This window comes from Fusarium poae, chromosome 2 (genome assembly GCF_019609905.1).
Source record: "Fusarium poae strain DAOMC 252244 chromosome 2, whole genome shotgun sequence".
NCBI classification, from domain to species: domain Eukaryota; kingdom Fungi; phylum Ascomycota; class Sordariomycetes; order Hypocreales; family Nectriaceae; genus Fusarium; species Fusarium poae.
In genome coordinates this window covers 7,415,591-7,430,946 of record NC_058400.1, presented here as the reverse complement: position 1 = coordinate 7,430,946, position 15,356 = coordinate 7,415,591, and the positions used below count along the sequence as shown (strand labels likewise).

The 15,356-nt window shown below is 46.9% G+C and overlaps 5 protein-coding genes and 2 non-coding genes across 7 annotated transcripts; 3 read left to right on the top strand and 4 right to left on the bottom strand.

Moving 5' to 3' along the window:
• Window positions 1–1,712: 1,712 nt before the first annotated feature.
• On the bottom strand, window positions 1,713–2,522 carry FPOAC1_006540 (uncharacterized protein; the record flags this gene model as incomplete). The annotated part of the gene is made up of 1 exon (XM_044851016.1): window positions 1,713–2,522. One exon carries the CDS (start codon window positions 2,520–2,522, stop codon window positions 1,713–1,715), a length of 810 nt encoding a protein of 269 aa, XP_044709728.1.
• A 3,797-nt stretch (window positions 2,523–6,319) lies between these two features.
• Window positions 6,320–6,391, top strand: FPOAC1_006539. Its single transcript has one exon. It is a non-coding gene; the product is annotated as a tRNA-Cys (tRNA).
• A 120-nt stretch (window positions 6,392–6,511) lies between these two features.
• FPOAC1_006538 lies at window positions 6,512–6,583 on the top strand. Its single transcript has one exon. It is a non-coding gene; the product is annotated as a tRNA-Cys (tRNA).
• A 453-nt stretch (window positions 6,584–7,036) lies between these two features.
• On the bottom strand, window positions 7,037–8,022 carry FPOAC1_006537 (uncharacterized protein; the record flags this gene model as incomplete). Its single annotated transcript, XM_044851015.1, has 3 exons — window positions 7,037–7,102; window positions 7,157–7,796; window positions 7,910–8,022. 3 exons carry the CDS (start codon window positions 8,020–8,022, stop codon window positions 7,037–7,039), a joined length of 819 nt encoding a protein of 272 aa, XP_044709727.1.
• Window positions 8,023–9,906: 1,884 nt separating this feature from the next.
• Window positions 9,907–11,480, top strand: CYP51_2 (lanosterol 14-alpha-demethylase; the record flags this gene model as incomplete). The annotated part of the gene is made up of 2 exons (XM_044851014.1): window positions 9,907–10,101; window positions 10,152–11,480. The coding sequence occupies 2 exons, from the start codon at window positions 9,907–9,909 to the stop codon at window positions 11,478–11,480; spliced, it is 1,524 nt and encodes a 507-aa protein (XP_044709726.1).
• A 315-nt stretch (window positions 11,481–11,795) lies between these two features.
• FPOAC1_006535 (uncharacterized protein) lies at window positions 11,796–13,017 on the bottom strand (the record flags this gene model as incomplete). Its single annotated transcript, XM_044851013.1, has 3 exons — window positions 11,796–11,883; window positions 11,937–12,925; window positions 13,015–13,017. 3 exons carry the CDS (start codon window positions 13,015–13,017, stop codon window positions 11,796–11,798), a joined length of 1,080 nt encoding a protein of 359 aa, XP_044709725.1.
• A 637-nt stretch (window positions 13,018–13,654) lies between these two features.
• On the bottom strand, window positions 13,655–15,259 carry FPOAC1_006534 (uncharacterized protein; the record flags this gene model as incomplete). Its single annotated transcript, XM_044851012.1, has 2 exons — window positions 13,655–14,620; window positions 14,672–15,259. The coding sequence occupies 2 exons, from the start codon at window positions 15,257–15,259 to the stop codon at window positions 13,655–13,657; spliced, it is 1,554 nt and encodes a 517-aa protein (XP_044709724.1).
• Window positions 15,260–15,356: the final 97 nt, after the last annotated feature.

The following is a 15,356-nucleotide window of genomic DNA, read 5'->3' as shown; positions in this document are numbered from 1 at the left end:
AAGATGGTGCTTCTACCAAGATATAGAACATTCTGCTGGATATTCAATGCAGTCATCAAGCATGCGCCCCTCCTAGGAACGAACCAGTGGATCGGCATCTCTCTACCAACGATAACTGTAAACAAGAATTTTGCGGGCGACTGATAATCCATGCTGCACAGCCAATACCACTTTTCCTTGGCATCGTCGCAATTTTCTCCATGACGAGTTCACAGCGCTTACCTCGGTACTACGATATTCTTCCCTTCTCGAGTCATTTGTCTTAATCCTCTTGAGGCTGATCCATGGTGAGATCAACGACAGTCTGCACCCCCACGATACTTGACTTATGCATCTTTTTCCCTTTTCGTACAGGGCTTGTACAAGAGGTTAGCCAAATCAAAGCTCGGGGTTTTTTCTCCTACCGCCCCAACGGCCATAAACCTAAACAACCTTAAATTGTACCGGTCTAGGCCTGTCCTGCGAGGTCAATATTATGCTTAACTTGTTCTTTGTCATGCGAAATGCGGGCGCTACCAGTGGTTTGGCAGAGCATCCATTTATTCATCCGGATTTTACGGTATCTACCTGCCAAAGGTAGGTAGTTTAAGTTTTGAGCCCTGTCAGTCTTCCAGATCTCTCCCCGTGACAGTTACTGTATGGTACAGATTCTGTCTGTTATCCACAAGCTTAAATATGACTCAGTTGAACCAATTTTTCCCGGTTGGACTGACGTCAGTGAAAATAACCAGGCAGCACACTATTCTCATCACAGCCATGCTCCGGGCTCTTTCTGTACATAATTCTGGAGTGTCAATTGTACTCTGTATCCTACTTATCTAGGACATGTCAACTCACCGCTTCATCTAAAAGAACGATCTGCGAATTGTCTGTGCTACGCGATGAAGCTATCGCGCCTCACCGACAACATACCGCATATTTTTGACATGTAGTTTCTTTTTGATACAGACGTTAATTGAGGTTGCATACTCAATGTCTTGGAAATCTCTTGGAGATCTGATAGACCCTGGATTTTTGGTGCAGCCAAGATGCCCAGAGATGCACCCCATGCTTGCCAAGGGCTAAGAGCTCTGACATTGAGCCGCCAAGACGTAAAAACGCACCAGGTGGTGCAAATGGTCAAATCTCAATTTGATGATGGCTTCATTATTTTATCTTGTAACTTTTGGATTATTATTACTTTGTAGCTCGAGTCTTGAAGGTGCAGGGTGAATGAAGCATAAGGAATCACTTATCAGTTGAGAAGTTGATGCAATCCAGAAAATCCAGATTTTATTTTACTTTATAATGCATTGATCAACAACACTCGGAAGGCTAACATGAATGGGAATTAAATCATCTTATAGACCTCGTTGCTGACCATCGACTCCGGTAGATACTACCTACCTACTAACCTAGGTACCTATCCATAGATATGCTCAACCCTTCCCATCATGGCAATACCAAACAATATAACTGGTCGAGCTAACCATTCAACTCAGTAAAGATCATGCACATCTAAAATGGCTTTAACGGATTGTAGCCAAGGTTTGTATTTGACGAGTATTGTTTATATTCGGCATTAGTGCTGTTGCTAACTGTGAGGAATTCTCACTACTGGTCCTGTCTATCTTGTAATGCTTGCCCAGCATTCTACCTTTTCCACGCTCAAATAAAATACAGTACTCATACATCCTGGGTATCTTTATGTCGCATCCCTTCCAAGTTGATTTTTAGTTGACGACCATGTACATGAGTGCGGACACGGCGAAAGATGCACACATAAAGTTGAAGCTAGGAGCGTGGACAGCTCCGCCCGCGGTCGTGGGCGTAGGAGTTGGCTCCTCGTTGGCCGCCTCGGCTGTCTGGCTAGGAGCACTCGATCTGGTCATAGAGGTGACCATCTGACTGGGAGCTTGGGGAAGAGGCAGAGAGCCTGTGGGCTGCTCAGTGTCGATGGCAAGAACAGTGCTCTTGGTAGCGAGGTTTTCGTCCACGTCGGACAGGGGGTCTCCATTCAGACTCTCCTTTGTAGACGAGGAAGAAACACTCGTCTCGATAAGGATGTTCTTGTGGACCTTGGTAGCAGACGCAGATCCTGTTGTTGTTGTGGCTGGAGCTTGAGTTTGGGGCTCAGACACAGGTTGGGGTTCAGACTTGGGCTCAGATTTGGCTTCTGATTGAGCTTCAGACTGGGCTTGAGGCTCATCGACATCTCGGCAGAGAACAGCGACGAGGTTACCCTTCTGACCACGGCTAAGAAGAGATTCTGAGTCGGCTGAGACGTCGCCACACGAAGCCATGATGAAGCCTTGAGTTTGTTGAACTGAGTCCTTGCAAGCAGCACTGCATGCCTTGCCGCCAGTAAAGTCGTTGGGGGTACAGTCTGCAAGTGGCGTATCGTATGCTGCGACACAGTTTGATGGGAAAGACTTGTCGCTGATTGACTCAAAGTCGGATAGCTTGAGGGATCCTGCTGAAGCAGTGCCAGCCATGAGAAGAAAGGACAGCTGAAGCCATCGTCGTGTGGATTGCCCAGGCATTGTGAATGATGTGTTATGGATTTGATAACAAGTATTAAGGATATTGTTTCCAAAAATGAAAGTTTTCGATCAAGTTATCGAGTGTGCTCAAGCTCAATTATATAATGTAGTAATTGTGGCTTGGCTCAGACTTGAAGCATTGATATGGATCTTTAGATCAATAAAACGGGAACCCAGTTGAAACGCGCTAGGATGCTGACAACCAACAAACTGAAGGATTGTGGTCTGAACTTAAGAAATGAAGTTTGGATGTTTCTGATGTTTATGCGTCGCGTTTCAATGAAACAATTGGTGGGCGGAGCGTTTCACTCCTAGAGGTTGAGACTGAAAGGTGACGAATAGATGGGATGTCCAAGATGTATTAAATAAAATGGGTGAGTTGGTTATGCGATGTCGGCGATAGTTGAATGATTGTTTCTGTAAACCAAAGGAATTTGATCGGCGTTTCGTGTCCAGAGTGTTACGACTTGAGGACAAGGGAAATGAAAGTGTCGTAGATGATAACGTCGAGTGATGGTCTCGATGATGGATACACGCCAAGAGAAGGCAATAGAATGTAAGGAATGCCAGGTAAAGAGACGAATAAATATGCGAGTGATGTAGCAAGTAAATAAAAAAGAGAGTCAAGAGGTATTGATTGATTGATCGTTCTCGAGTGCAAGCAAAGGCGAGGGAGCACAGCTTTCCTCTGCAAGGTTGTCGGTTTTACAGCTGAAACGAGTGGTGTAAACCTGTTTGGTCTTCTGGACAGGAAGAGAAGGGAAGATGAATAATAAATAAAGGGGATGCACAAATTCTTAAGGATGGAACGAGGAAGGATGAAGGAGAAATAATTATGGGAATACTAGCAGGAATAGGAATGGGAATATGGGGAAATTCTGGAGAGGCCGAGAGAGAAGCTGGGAAGGAAGAACGGGAAGGGAACGGATGATCAGGGATACAATATGTACAGAGTATCTGTACATCCAACTACTATGTATACTACTATGTATACTACTACGAAGAAACTATTGGATGGAGCTCCCATGATTGTACAAAAAGGGACATCCAATGCACATCACTAGCTCCTACGCGAGGGTTCTTTTGGGGGGTTGAAACCTCGAGATGGCGCATCACAATTCGAGAGAGTAGACTCTGGTGATGGATTGGGTGGAGATACTTAGAGATCATCAGGGGCTAGTCTTGTACTGTAGAGGATGATGGGTTTTTCTCTTTCCAGTCTTGGCCTGACGTCACACTAACCGTGAGTCTCTCTCAGATTGCTTCAGATTACAGTCTATTATTACTTCTTTACCGGGATTGTTGTTGTGTTTGCTCATGAAACTAACCATGACTTTTGGTATCGCACAGAGCACAGCATGGTCTTGTACTCTGCCAACAGCATGTTTGCCTTTACCCCCCCTCGTATTCCTTTCTTCCAAGCCTCCAGTGATCGTGATGTGATGGGATATGTAGCAGATAGAAAAAAGAAAGAAAGGGAAAAAGGTTAGAGAACAGACTACGTTTCAGACCGTTTGTTTCGGGTTTCGTTCCAACCCACCACACGCACTGACACTCGAGCAAATCAGAGTCTCTAGATGGGTGACGCCAAGTGCACCACATACAAAGTACGTTGTGGCTCGAGTCAGAATGAGGGTCTAATGGATTCTAGAATTCTTCACTTGTTCATCTTGGTGTCCAGAAAGTTTCTTTTTTATACGTTTTGGACAGTACATATCTTCTGTGATTTTTACCTCTCGCAAAAAAATGGTGATCTCTTTTGATGGTCAGCATGTATCATTAAAAAGACCCTGTATGAACCTTGTCACATTCCTCCTGTAGTAAAATTTGCCCCCAGAAATACCCATCTTTTGGCGGATCGAAAAGTGGAAATACCGTCTGTCAAAGTCAAAGCAACCAGGGATGTCAGCTGAGGGTACGAAAAGTAAACGACAAGAACACAGCCTGCACCACACCAAATCTGAGTAGACATTTTCGTCACTCATCAAAGTACAAAGAACTCAAATTCCCGTGAGACCCGATAATGGAAGGAATGTGGCTTTGTAAACTTCCGACAAAACGCCAAGCTGGAAAACTTTCATGCCATCCGAGCTGGAACAAAGAGCTTTTGCGCATGCTACTACCCAAAGACTAAAGTACTGCACATGTTATTGTTTCGGAACGGATTCGGTGCTCACAATGATCAGCATCAGCTATCAGCCTTTGTCTAGCCTCTTTGTATATTGATCGTCAGGACTATTCCGCCAAGAGCACGACCCTCTTGTTTGAGGTCGCCCAAATGAGTAACCCATATGACCGACCCATCAAGCAATGCTACCTGTGTCGGCACTCTAGTCTCCCTTGTTGATTGTGACCTCGGCAAGTCAAGGGGGAAATTCGTCCGGTCATGGCTCGACTGAACCCTTTGTCAACAACATCCCTCATACGCATCGTCATGACGAGATGAGATCGGAAGGGTCTTTTTCAACGTTCGGTTGGGTTAGCTCAGCCACGTCGACGCGAGTTCCAAGGGTGATTATTGAAAATAGTGTCAATTATGAGGTAGCACTAGACAAACCTACTTGACAGCAACGCCAAACCAATAACTAGCCATAAGTAGAATGCCTATCGCCAATTCGGAAGTCTCTAGACCCGGTAGTGTTGATCAGTTTACTGACAATGCTATTGCACTAGCATGGCATGTAATATCGTCCATAGTCACCATTCATGCCCAAAGCCTTCGGTTACAGAATCTTGAGTCTTTTACTTACATCGGCGCAAAACGTCAACACCAGTCGTTCGGGACGATACTACCATACCACTAACTAACCGGCGGGGGCTCAAAATCCGATGTCACGGTTCAACGTCATTGACGCGTTGTGTCGCAGGGTTCTCCTAGCCTTCAATTAAATGAACCGGGGTTGTCTATCACTAGACTTGCCATCCAACAACTTGGGACATATTGAACCTCATTTCAAAAATGAAGATCGTTACTCCAACGATGCTCATAAGACCCAAAGTAGTGAATAGTCTTTGCGCAATATCGTCATGCTTTTAATTGTGATACGGGAGGGCTTTGGCTGCCTCAGAGTTTTGTCGATCTGCGTCGCTTGTCGGGTTGACCGTTGACTTTTCTATCGTTGTCTTGTAAGCGAGGTCAACACTATTCGATGTATTCAGGGTTTATGTCACAGAAGCTGGCCGCTCAATTGATGATGCAAATAGCCTTTTGTTGTCTTGTGATTGGGTTTAATGCCATTCCCAATGTTAGTTGGCGAGAGTGTCAAAGCGGTTTGGTGTATAACTATCTGTACCCGGGACCAGAAGATGACAATTTGGTTGCCTTACCTCAGATACCAGTTGGATAGAAATGCTCTTGACCAGTTCCGTTAGCAGTGCAGCACTTTTCCGCGCACGGAACATAGTAAATGTGTGACTCGTTAGAAGAGATTTGACCAGCCTCTAGACTATTCAATTACCACCAATTATCGAAAGGCTGGGATTTCATCACGAGTCAATACAATGACATGATTATCGCGGGAACCCCGGCAGAAAGTCTGTGAACAGACATTCATGTCAGACTTTTTTACCAGAGATAACGGTCACAACTCAAAACCTTCAACTGCACAAACCGTTTTTCTTTTTAGACATTTCCCATCGTACCTTGTTATTTGCGATAGACACAATTTTCGCTCTCTCGCTGTTGTATCTGCCACTCCTTTGTTACCCTGGACATGAACGAGTTGACAGGTCGAGAAATTTGAGACATCCGCAACTACTTAAAGCCAAATGACTGGGTTTCTTCTAACAATCAGACAGGATCGATAGCTCAGTGGTAGAGCGAGGGATTGCAGATCCCTAGGCCGCGTGTTCGAACCACGCTCGGTCCCTCTCTTTTGCCGACACTCGACGATTTTCGGTAGTGTCGTGTCCTTTTTTGAGCTTCAACGCTACGTAACATCTAAGACATATATGCACAAACAATATCTCTACATTCGTAAACAACTTGAGGATCGATAGCTCAGCGGTAGAGCGAGGGATTGCAGATCCCTAGGTCACGTGTTCGATCCACGTTCGGTCCTTACCTTTTGGTATTTTGAAGTAATTGTCTTTTTTTGTCTTTTTATCAAGTTGCTTGTATGGTTAGGTGTGTGAGTGGTTGATCTGAGTTGATTTAGAAATGTTGTTTTTATGCTAGGTCTTGACCTACCTCTCAAAGATAACGTGCATGTCTCACTTCAATATGCTCACATCACTGCGTAAGCACCCACGTTCAACTTGACATTTAATCAGATATGAAGCGATGTCATTTACACTTCTGAAAAGGTCCGTGTCTCGAAAGGATACCTGGCTGAGGCTAAACCACCAGCTGTAGACATGCTATGTTTGTTCTGCAAAGCTGGATCACTAAGTCAATGACGGTGATTATAAATATAAGAGGCTGTATACCTAATATCGAAAACGAAATACAGTGACCCCTATCAATGACATCGCTAGAAATGCCTCTCCGTACATCATCCATCGACCTTCAACGTTTACAAGATATTAACAATATCGGTAGCCACTTGAGAAGTGTTGACTCCAAAATCTCTGGGAGTAGTCTGTCATATCTGTTAGCTCAAACTTCTTTTTAACCAAACTTGTTAACCAAATACCTGAAGGCAAAGAACACCACCCTCAATAACAACCTCGTTGAAGGATCTCTTCGTTTGATCCACAAGACGGATGTGAATAGCACGCTTGTCCATCCCCTCAAGAAGACCCTTCCGAAGCATATCTTCCTCACCAAACTTTTCATATTTGAGCTGATCGACCAGACCATTAAAGTATGCAAGGTGGGCGTTCCCGAAATTGCGCTCCCAGCCGCTATTAGAATCAGAGCTGCTTTTCAGTTTCTCGAAATTTGCTTCAAAATTGGGAACAAGAAAGATATCCTGCTTGAGCATCTCCTTGAGCATTTCTTGAATCTTCGCGATATAATTGTTATAGCTGTCCCTGATTGACATTCTTGCGATAAAGCTCATAAGCCTTGGTGAAGGGGCATCGTTGAGCGCTTTGGTGAGATTGTTGTTGTCGGCAGCTTCGAATGCATTAAATCCTAGGCTTTGTTCGTTAAAGAGGATAACAAGTTGACCCTCAGAGGATACTTTGACAGCACAGTAGGATATGGTCTTTGTCTCATCACAGTCGATAGTTATGGCATGGGCATGGCAGATCTCATTGATCTCGTCCCTAGCTTCGTTTCCATTCCGGTCAACAAAGTCGCGCAATAGATCAAAAACGCCACTGATATATCTGGACCAGAGACGAAGGTAAGTAAAGTTTCGACAGGTTTATTCGGCGAGTTCCTCCTAATCAATTGTATACTCTGAAACCTTGGAGAAAAGGGCGGACTCCTGGAAACAAACCTGGCAATGAGCTCCCCAACAGAGGTTTCATAACCGCAATTTTGGGCATAGGGATAAAGAGCCCATGGATCAACGGCAACAGTCCAAGGCTGACCAAGTACTCGAGAGAGCATCTCTACGTATTCGCCCCTCGGGATCTCCCAAGAATCTCGAATTGGGCACGTGTAAGTTGATCACTCTGTACAGAAATTTGAACATAAGGGATTACATACTATCCTTACGGGCAGCAAGAGATATTTTCCCGGCGCGTGGAAGTCGAGACATAATGTGCTGAGGATCAGAGACAACGAGACTGGGCCTGACCTAGTTGACACTTTGTGGTAAAAAGTGGTTGCACAGAAGCAGAAACTCTCCGATATATTGACATTGGTGCGAGTTGTATAGCTTTTATGCCATTTGGATATTCGAGCATCTAATGGGATATGCAGACTAGTCGGCAGGCACCAACCCCAATCTGATATAGCGACGGTATCTGAGACTATCTAACCTTGAACTTCACGGGTTTGGCCTACTCAATTCGGTCTATATCCAATAGCGCCGGCTTGGGACCGATTTAACATGCATTCGTGAGTTGTCTAGACTTTTGTAGCCAGCCACATGGAGCTGGACTAACCTCTTTGAAAACTCATGTGGTCGAAACCGCCAATAACACCCAGCTGAAAATATGGCAGGCAGTCCTTAGTGTGTACCAATATATTGATCTTCAGGTATGTATGACAATCACTGTTGGCTGGATGGTCAGTTGTCATTACTATTTCTCGCCTTGATTTTTTGAATATCATAACTTGGAGGCGATTACTCAACTTTGCATCGCCATGTCTTTCACGGCATGTTGACTGGCAAAGCATTTAGTTCCATCCTATTGGCTTATAAAGTCTCTTATCACCACTATATGCCTCTGCGAATGATAGAATTGAAAATGAACGCAACCATCACCAGGCTTCTGGAACCTTGACAAACTATTCGGGATGGCATGATAAATTCAAACAAAACATTACTGAGATTACCAGTACCAAATCCTTCTCGGGTTCTGTGAGAGCCTCTTTTGACATGGTGACCAGTTGTAGGACCCAAGCCCAATTATGATATATCTGGGATAATGCCCAACAAATACACTACTCAGAAGAGTATGAAACCACTTTGGGTTTAATCAACGAGCTTACTATTCAGTTTTATCGACGGATCTAAGGATAAAAATGCAAAAATGCAAAAATGCAAAAAGAAAAAAGAAAAAAACATACAACACCGAGGATTCGCTGGTCGTCACCGACCCAACTACTAATTCAGCACTTATCAGTTTATCGAACGGAGAGCGGACGGGATCCCGAGTTGTCTGATAGCTATGGTCGTATGTGTTTATCCACAGAACAAACAGGGCCTATATAGACATGGCTTGGTAGACTGGCAGCAGAAACGGCCAGTGCAAGGATGCAATATCGAGCGACTTACCGCAGCACAAGAACGGAAGACACTAATTGCTTGATTTATTTCTTGAATTATTTACCGAATAAGACAATTCTGGGCTATAGCCACTGTCCTTGGTGGAATTACATTTCCCTATGAGCTCAGCAATGTAGGGATAGCCTCAACTCCTGCTAAGACAAGTGCGAATACGAATGCGAAAACCTCGATGCGTATTCGGCGTCGTTACAGCTTCCAGTCAAGTTATATGCTCCTAGTATAGCCCGAGACATAGATTGCCCTGACATAACTTGCAGGAGAAGCTTACCTCTTCGACAGTATCATTGGCCAGAGACATGTCGACGAATCCTTCTGCGTATCGACATGTTGATAACTGGTAACAGCACCAATCACCAATGGCTTTGACCCCGTGTCGAAGCTTGGCTGTAATTATGCAGAGAAGCAATTGATATGTAATTCCATCTAGAATACGGGGTGGAATTCGTGCTTGACTCGTTGTCTTTCGTATAAAAACTTCCAGTTCCTCTCGATCTTTACCTATTCATCCAGCAACACGGCATCTCTTCTCTCTTCCCATGTTCACTCTACTCATATATCCCTTATGGGCCTTGGCAGCCCTCTTTGCTATTATAATTGCCAACTTATTATATCAGACGCTTCCCCAAAGACCGAATGAACCTCCACTAGTTTTCCACTGGTTCCCTTTCTTTGGAAACGCAGTCGCTTACGGCCTGGATCCTTGTGGTTTCTTTGAGAAGTGCCGAGAAAAGGTAAGACATCAGTTTTTGTCCTGTGACTCACTAGCTAACTCGTCTTCTAGCACGGAGATATCTTTACCTTTATCCTTTTCGGTCGAAAAATCGTTGCTTGTCTCGGCGTCGACGGCAACGATTTCGTTCTCAACAGTCGTCTTCAAGATGCCAACGCAGAAGAAGTCTACGGTCCATTGACGATCCCCGTTTTTGGTAGCGATGTCGTATACGATTGTCCCAACTCGAAGCTCATGGAACAAAAGAAGTTTGTCAAGTTTGGCCTTACACAAAAAGCTCTTGAGTCACACGTCCAACTGATCGAGCGAGAGGTTCTCGACTATGTTGAAACTGATCCATCCTTTTCTGGGAAGACTGGTACCATCGATGTTTCTAAGGCAATGGCTGAGATAACTATCTTTACTGCGTCTCGTTCTTTGCAGGGCGAGGAAGTGCGGAGGAAACTCACCGCCGAGTTTGCTGCTCTGTATCACGATCTTGACCTGGGATTTAGACCCGTCAACTTTCTTTTCCCATGGTTACCACTGCCCCATAATCGAAAACGAGATGCCGCTCATGCAAAGATGCGGGAAGTCTATATGGATATCATCAATGACCGAAGAAAAGGGAGCAGTGACCCAGAAGAGGGCACAGATATGATAGCCAACTTGATGGGCTGCACCTATAAGAGTGGACAGCCTGTTCCCGACAAGGAAATCGCCCACATGATGATTACTCTACTTATGGCAGGACAGCACTCTTCATCTTCTGCAAGTTCTTGGATTGTACTTCATCTTGCTTCGTCACCCGACATCACCGAAGAACTTTATCAGGAACAACTCTTGAACTTGAGTGTTGACGGTGCTCTGCCTCCCCTTCAATACTCTGACCTCGACAAACTCCCTCTTCTCCAGAACGTTGTCAAGGAGACACTCCGCGTCCACTCCTCCATCCACTCGATCCTACGAAAAGTCAAGGAACCCATGCAAGTTCCCAATTCCCCTTTCACCATCACTACAGACAAAGTCATCCTCGCTTCACCTACAGTCACCGCAATGAGTGAAGAGCACTTCGAGAATGCCAAAACTTGGAACCCTCATCGTTGGGATCACAGAGAAAAGGAGGAGGTCGACACCGACGATGTCATAGATTATGGATATGGGGCCGTGTCTAAAGGAACTAAGAGCCCTTACTTACCCTTTGGTGCTGGCAGACATCGCTGTATTGGAGAGAAGTTTGCCTATGTTAACTTGGGTGTCATTGTTGCTACTTTGGTGCGCAACTTCAGGCTTTCGACTGTTGATGGAAGGCCTGGAGTCCCAGCAACTGACTATACTTCATTGTTCTCACGGCCCGCTCAGCCTGCCTTTATTCGGTGGGAGCGTAGGAAGAAGGCGTAGGGGCTTGTTGGTGGAATAAAGGAGTGCTTGAATAGAGACTCAACGTCAATTTATATTGGTCCCCCAATAGTCTATAACATCATCAGAAGGGGTCTTGAACGACACCTGGCGTCAATCGGTGTATCCAAAACTTTTGGATATGCCATCTCTTCCACACAAAATGGAATCAAGAAGAATATTTTGCATTTCTATTCAGTAAAAGCCAATATAGAGGAGCATCCGCCGAGCCTTGTTTTCATGTTCATCAATGAATCGTCACACCCAAGCATCTTCTAACGGTCATGGTATAATAAAGCTGCCCATAAATCCACCTCTTTACTGTTGCGAACCACCCTGTCCAGGTTGTCCGTTGGCACCATCAGCACCGCCGAAAGGGCTGCCTCCACCCATCATGGATCGAGCCCTATAGTTTCTGATTAGCTTATGCGATATGTGATACATTAATGCGTGACTTACATCTCTCCAATCTGAGGGTCGGACATGAGACTGTTGAGGTCGGGCATGCCACCTCCAGAAGAGTATCGGTCGGCCATGTCGCGGAGACGAGGGTTGCTCATCAAGTTGCCCATGAGGTCAGGGTTGCTCATGAGCTTTTGAGCCATGTTGGCGAACATGGGGTTGCTCATGATGCTACCAAGGTCGGGCATGCCGCCACCCTGGCCAGCACCACCGGCGCCACCAGCGCCGCCAAACATGCTGGCAAGGCTGCTCAGATCAGGCATTCCACCGGCATTGGCATCATTGCCAGCGCTGGGGGAAGCGCGGGGAAGGGAGTCTTCCTCGGCCTCCATCTCCTGAACGCGGCGCTTAGCCGTCTCGTAACCCTTCTTCATGGCATCAGAACCACCGTTGCCCTCATGCTGGATGCCACGGTCGTAGGCCTCCATAGCACCACGAGCATCACCGAGAGCGAATCTGGCAAGGCCAAGACGAGACCAGGCCTTTGTGTAAGCGGGGTCAATGGCGACGGCGGACTCAGCATCGGTGCGAGCGGAAGCGTGGTCCTTGTTGGCGGAGTGGGCGGCAGCACGGTTGGAAAGGTAGACAGCGTTGCTGGCGTTGATGGCCAGAGCCTGAGTATAGAAGTTGATGGCAGCACTGTAGTCCTTCTGGGCCATGGCAGCGTTGCCCTTTGACTTCAGAGCCTCGGCCTCCTTCTTCTGCTCCTCGGTAAGTACGACGGGTGCGGGAGTAGGAGCGGCGGCAGGCTTGTCAGCGCGGGCCTTCTCGAAGACGGAGTAGATCTGAAGGAGGTTCTGAGATCCGATAGCTGCTGAGACAGCAGAGGTATCGGTAGGGTCGACCTTGAAAGACTCGGCAATACAGTTGATGGCAACATCGATGGAGTCCTTGTCGTCGGCGGTAAGGGTGCCATCATTTGTTGAGGCAGAGAGGAAATCGCAGATAGCGAGCGCAAGGCGCTGCTTGGAGCTGTGTGTAGAGGCCTGGGGTCAAGAGTTAGCCACACGTCCATAGCACGAGAGTCATGACAGGTATCCAGCATTTCTTGATACTGCGGGGTGTTTGCGCTTACCATGGCGAATAAAGAAGACCTGTAGGACAGGCTGTGGAGAGGATGGGGAGGAAAGAAGAGAGAGGCTCGAAATACAAACCCAATAGACAAAGTACCAATGGGAGGAGGCAAAGAAGGTTACTCGGTGAGGAGGTGAGCAAGGTTAGTCCCAAGATTAAGTGCAAAAAGGCCCCGCGGTTGAGACGTCGTGGAGTTTGGCTGGAAGGTTCCACGTGGGGCTGGCAGCAACCGATCCAGTGATGTGGGGGATGGGATGCGGGCACCTAGATACCTACCTAGGCGCCCGCCTATTAACTAGAGGATACTAATGAAACCATCATGAATATGCATAGTTTAAATATTCAGTATATCAACTTCTTGCAGGACCATGACTGGAACATGTATTACCTAAAGTCAAGAAAATGTTTATTGTGTTAAGCAAGTGAGTAATCTGCAGATACTGTGTTGGAATATATTTCCCCAGCTACAAGCAAAAGAGGCGATTTGTTTATTCCCGATACACCCCCTTCCCTATAAGGCCCCGACTCCTAGGACAAAATCCCCAAGGCGCTTTGTAAAACCAGAACTCCATCTCAATGCAATTATTCCTTATCCATCCCTCGCCTTGTCTTTGGAATAGCAATATCTATCTTAGCTCCTCTCACTTTCGACGTCTGGCTCTGTCGACATTCTTCACCCGTCTGTTTCCAATCGCAGCCACCTTACGGTACTTGGTGTACAGTCTGAGCATGTCTTTTATCACCACATAAAGACACCCACCCACAAGACTTCGTCCCCATTGCTGTTGGAGTAGACCTGGGCGTATTAAGCCTCCTCGGAAGAGTGACGGTGTAGCAGTCATTTGCTTAGGGAGGGCCATGCGAAGAAGCTCGCCCATGGCATAAGAGATGCCCGGAAGTATCAAGGCACTGACGATCGCGTTGGATACCCCGGACAGGATCGTTCCCAAGCCAGGACGACGAGCGGGCGGTGCTTGAGGAGCTTCGTGTTGGTTTTGCTGAGCGGCTTGGTTCTCGGCTTCAGGCCCGGGAGCAATGATAGGTGCCAGGCCAATAGCTGGTTCTGCGGCCGGGTCTTGGGGTGCTTCGACCGGGGCAGGAGGTAAGTCTTCGCCCTCAGCTGGCAGGATCACTGGGTTCTCATCGTCGAGAGGCTCTTCTTGGGGCATCTCATTGTCCTCAGCTTGTTGGTCCCATACACCATTGTCCTCGTTGTCAACATCCTCAATGACAAGCTCTATAACAACTCCACCACCGCCCTGGCCCTCTACATCCCCAGGCGCTCTTGGTCCCAGGGCATCAATCTCACCATCTTCGTCGGCCTCTTCGCCCTCAAGAGCCTCGATAAGACCGGTGAGGAAGCCCAAGACGCCGCCTTCCCCGCGCTGCTCCGGTTGTCGTTCGTTGGCGGGCGCCTGATCTCGTCGAGGTTCGATTGGGGGGAGGCCCATTATCTGTCGGTTGAGGTTGACCTCGTACGGAAGGACGAATTCACGCCAGAGGTTCAAATAGACTGATCGAATGTACGGGAACACGGCCATCGCAAGCTGAGGCGAGGGAGGCCAGTCGAGGAAGTTGTCATCATGCATGACGTGATAGACACCATACTATCTCTTTGTTAGTCTATGCTCAGGTCAAAAGAAAAGGCTTAAACATACCAGAGAAGCTGTGGATAGGAACACTTTGTTCGCAAACCATGGCATTAACTGTCCGACGAGGAGAGCTGGTCCTATGTTGGTTAATACCAGTGCCTTTCCTAATCTTTGCCCCCCAGTCGTCAATGCTCTTGAGACTTGTCCATTCGCCCAAATATCAGGACCGAGGACATAGTCGACTAAAGCCTGGCGACCTGCGAACGCCCACATGGCAGATACTCCGTACATCTGGAGACTGAACTGCGCACCGATTGTAACAGATGAGAGCAACATGAAAGGGCTCACGCGTGTAAACTTATTTGCAACGGCGTCTGTTACAGAGACAATGGGGTCCCAGGGCCCTTCCAGTTGAATGCGATCTTTGCATACGGGACACTGGAGGGGTTTATTGGAACGCTCGCAGTCTGTTACCCATGAAAGCATGCAGTCTTGGTGGGCTTCAAGGGTACATCCGCATGGGTCAACCCATGATCCCGGGGGGTCTGAAGGTTCTTCATCTGTCAAACAAATGAAGCATCGTCGAGGAGCCTCAGTCGGCTTTTGCGGTGGGATAGCGGCTGCATCGGGCGCATTTTGGATTCCTGACGCCATTGTCGAAGATTGCTGCCTCGGGTCGCGTGCCGAGCGGGCCAAACGGTGGAATTCGAGAGGTGACTTATCGATGACCAAAGTCTCTATTATTGCATGT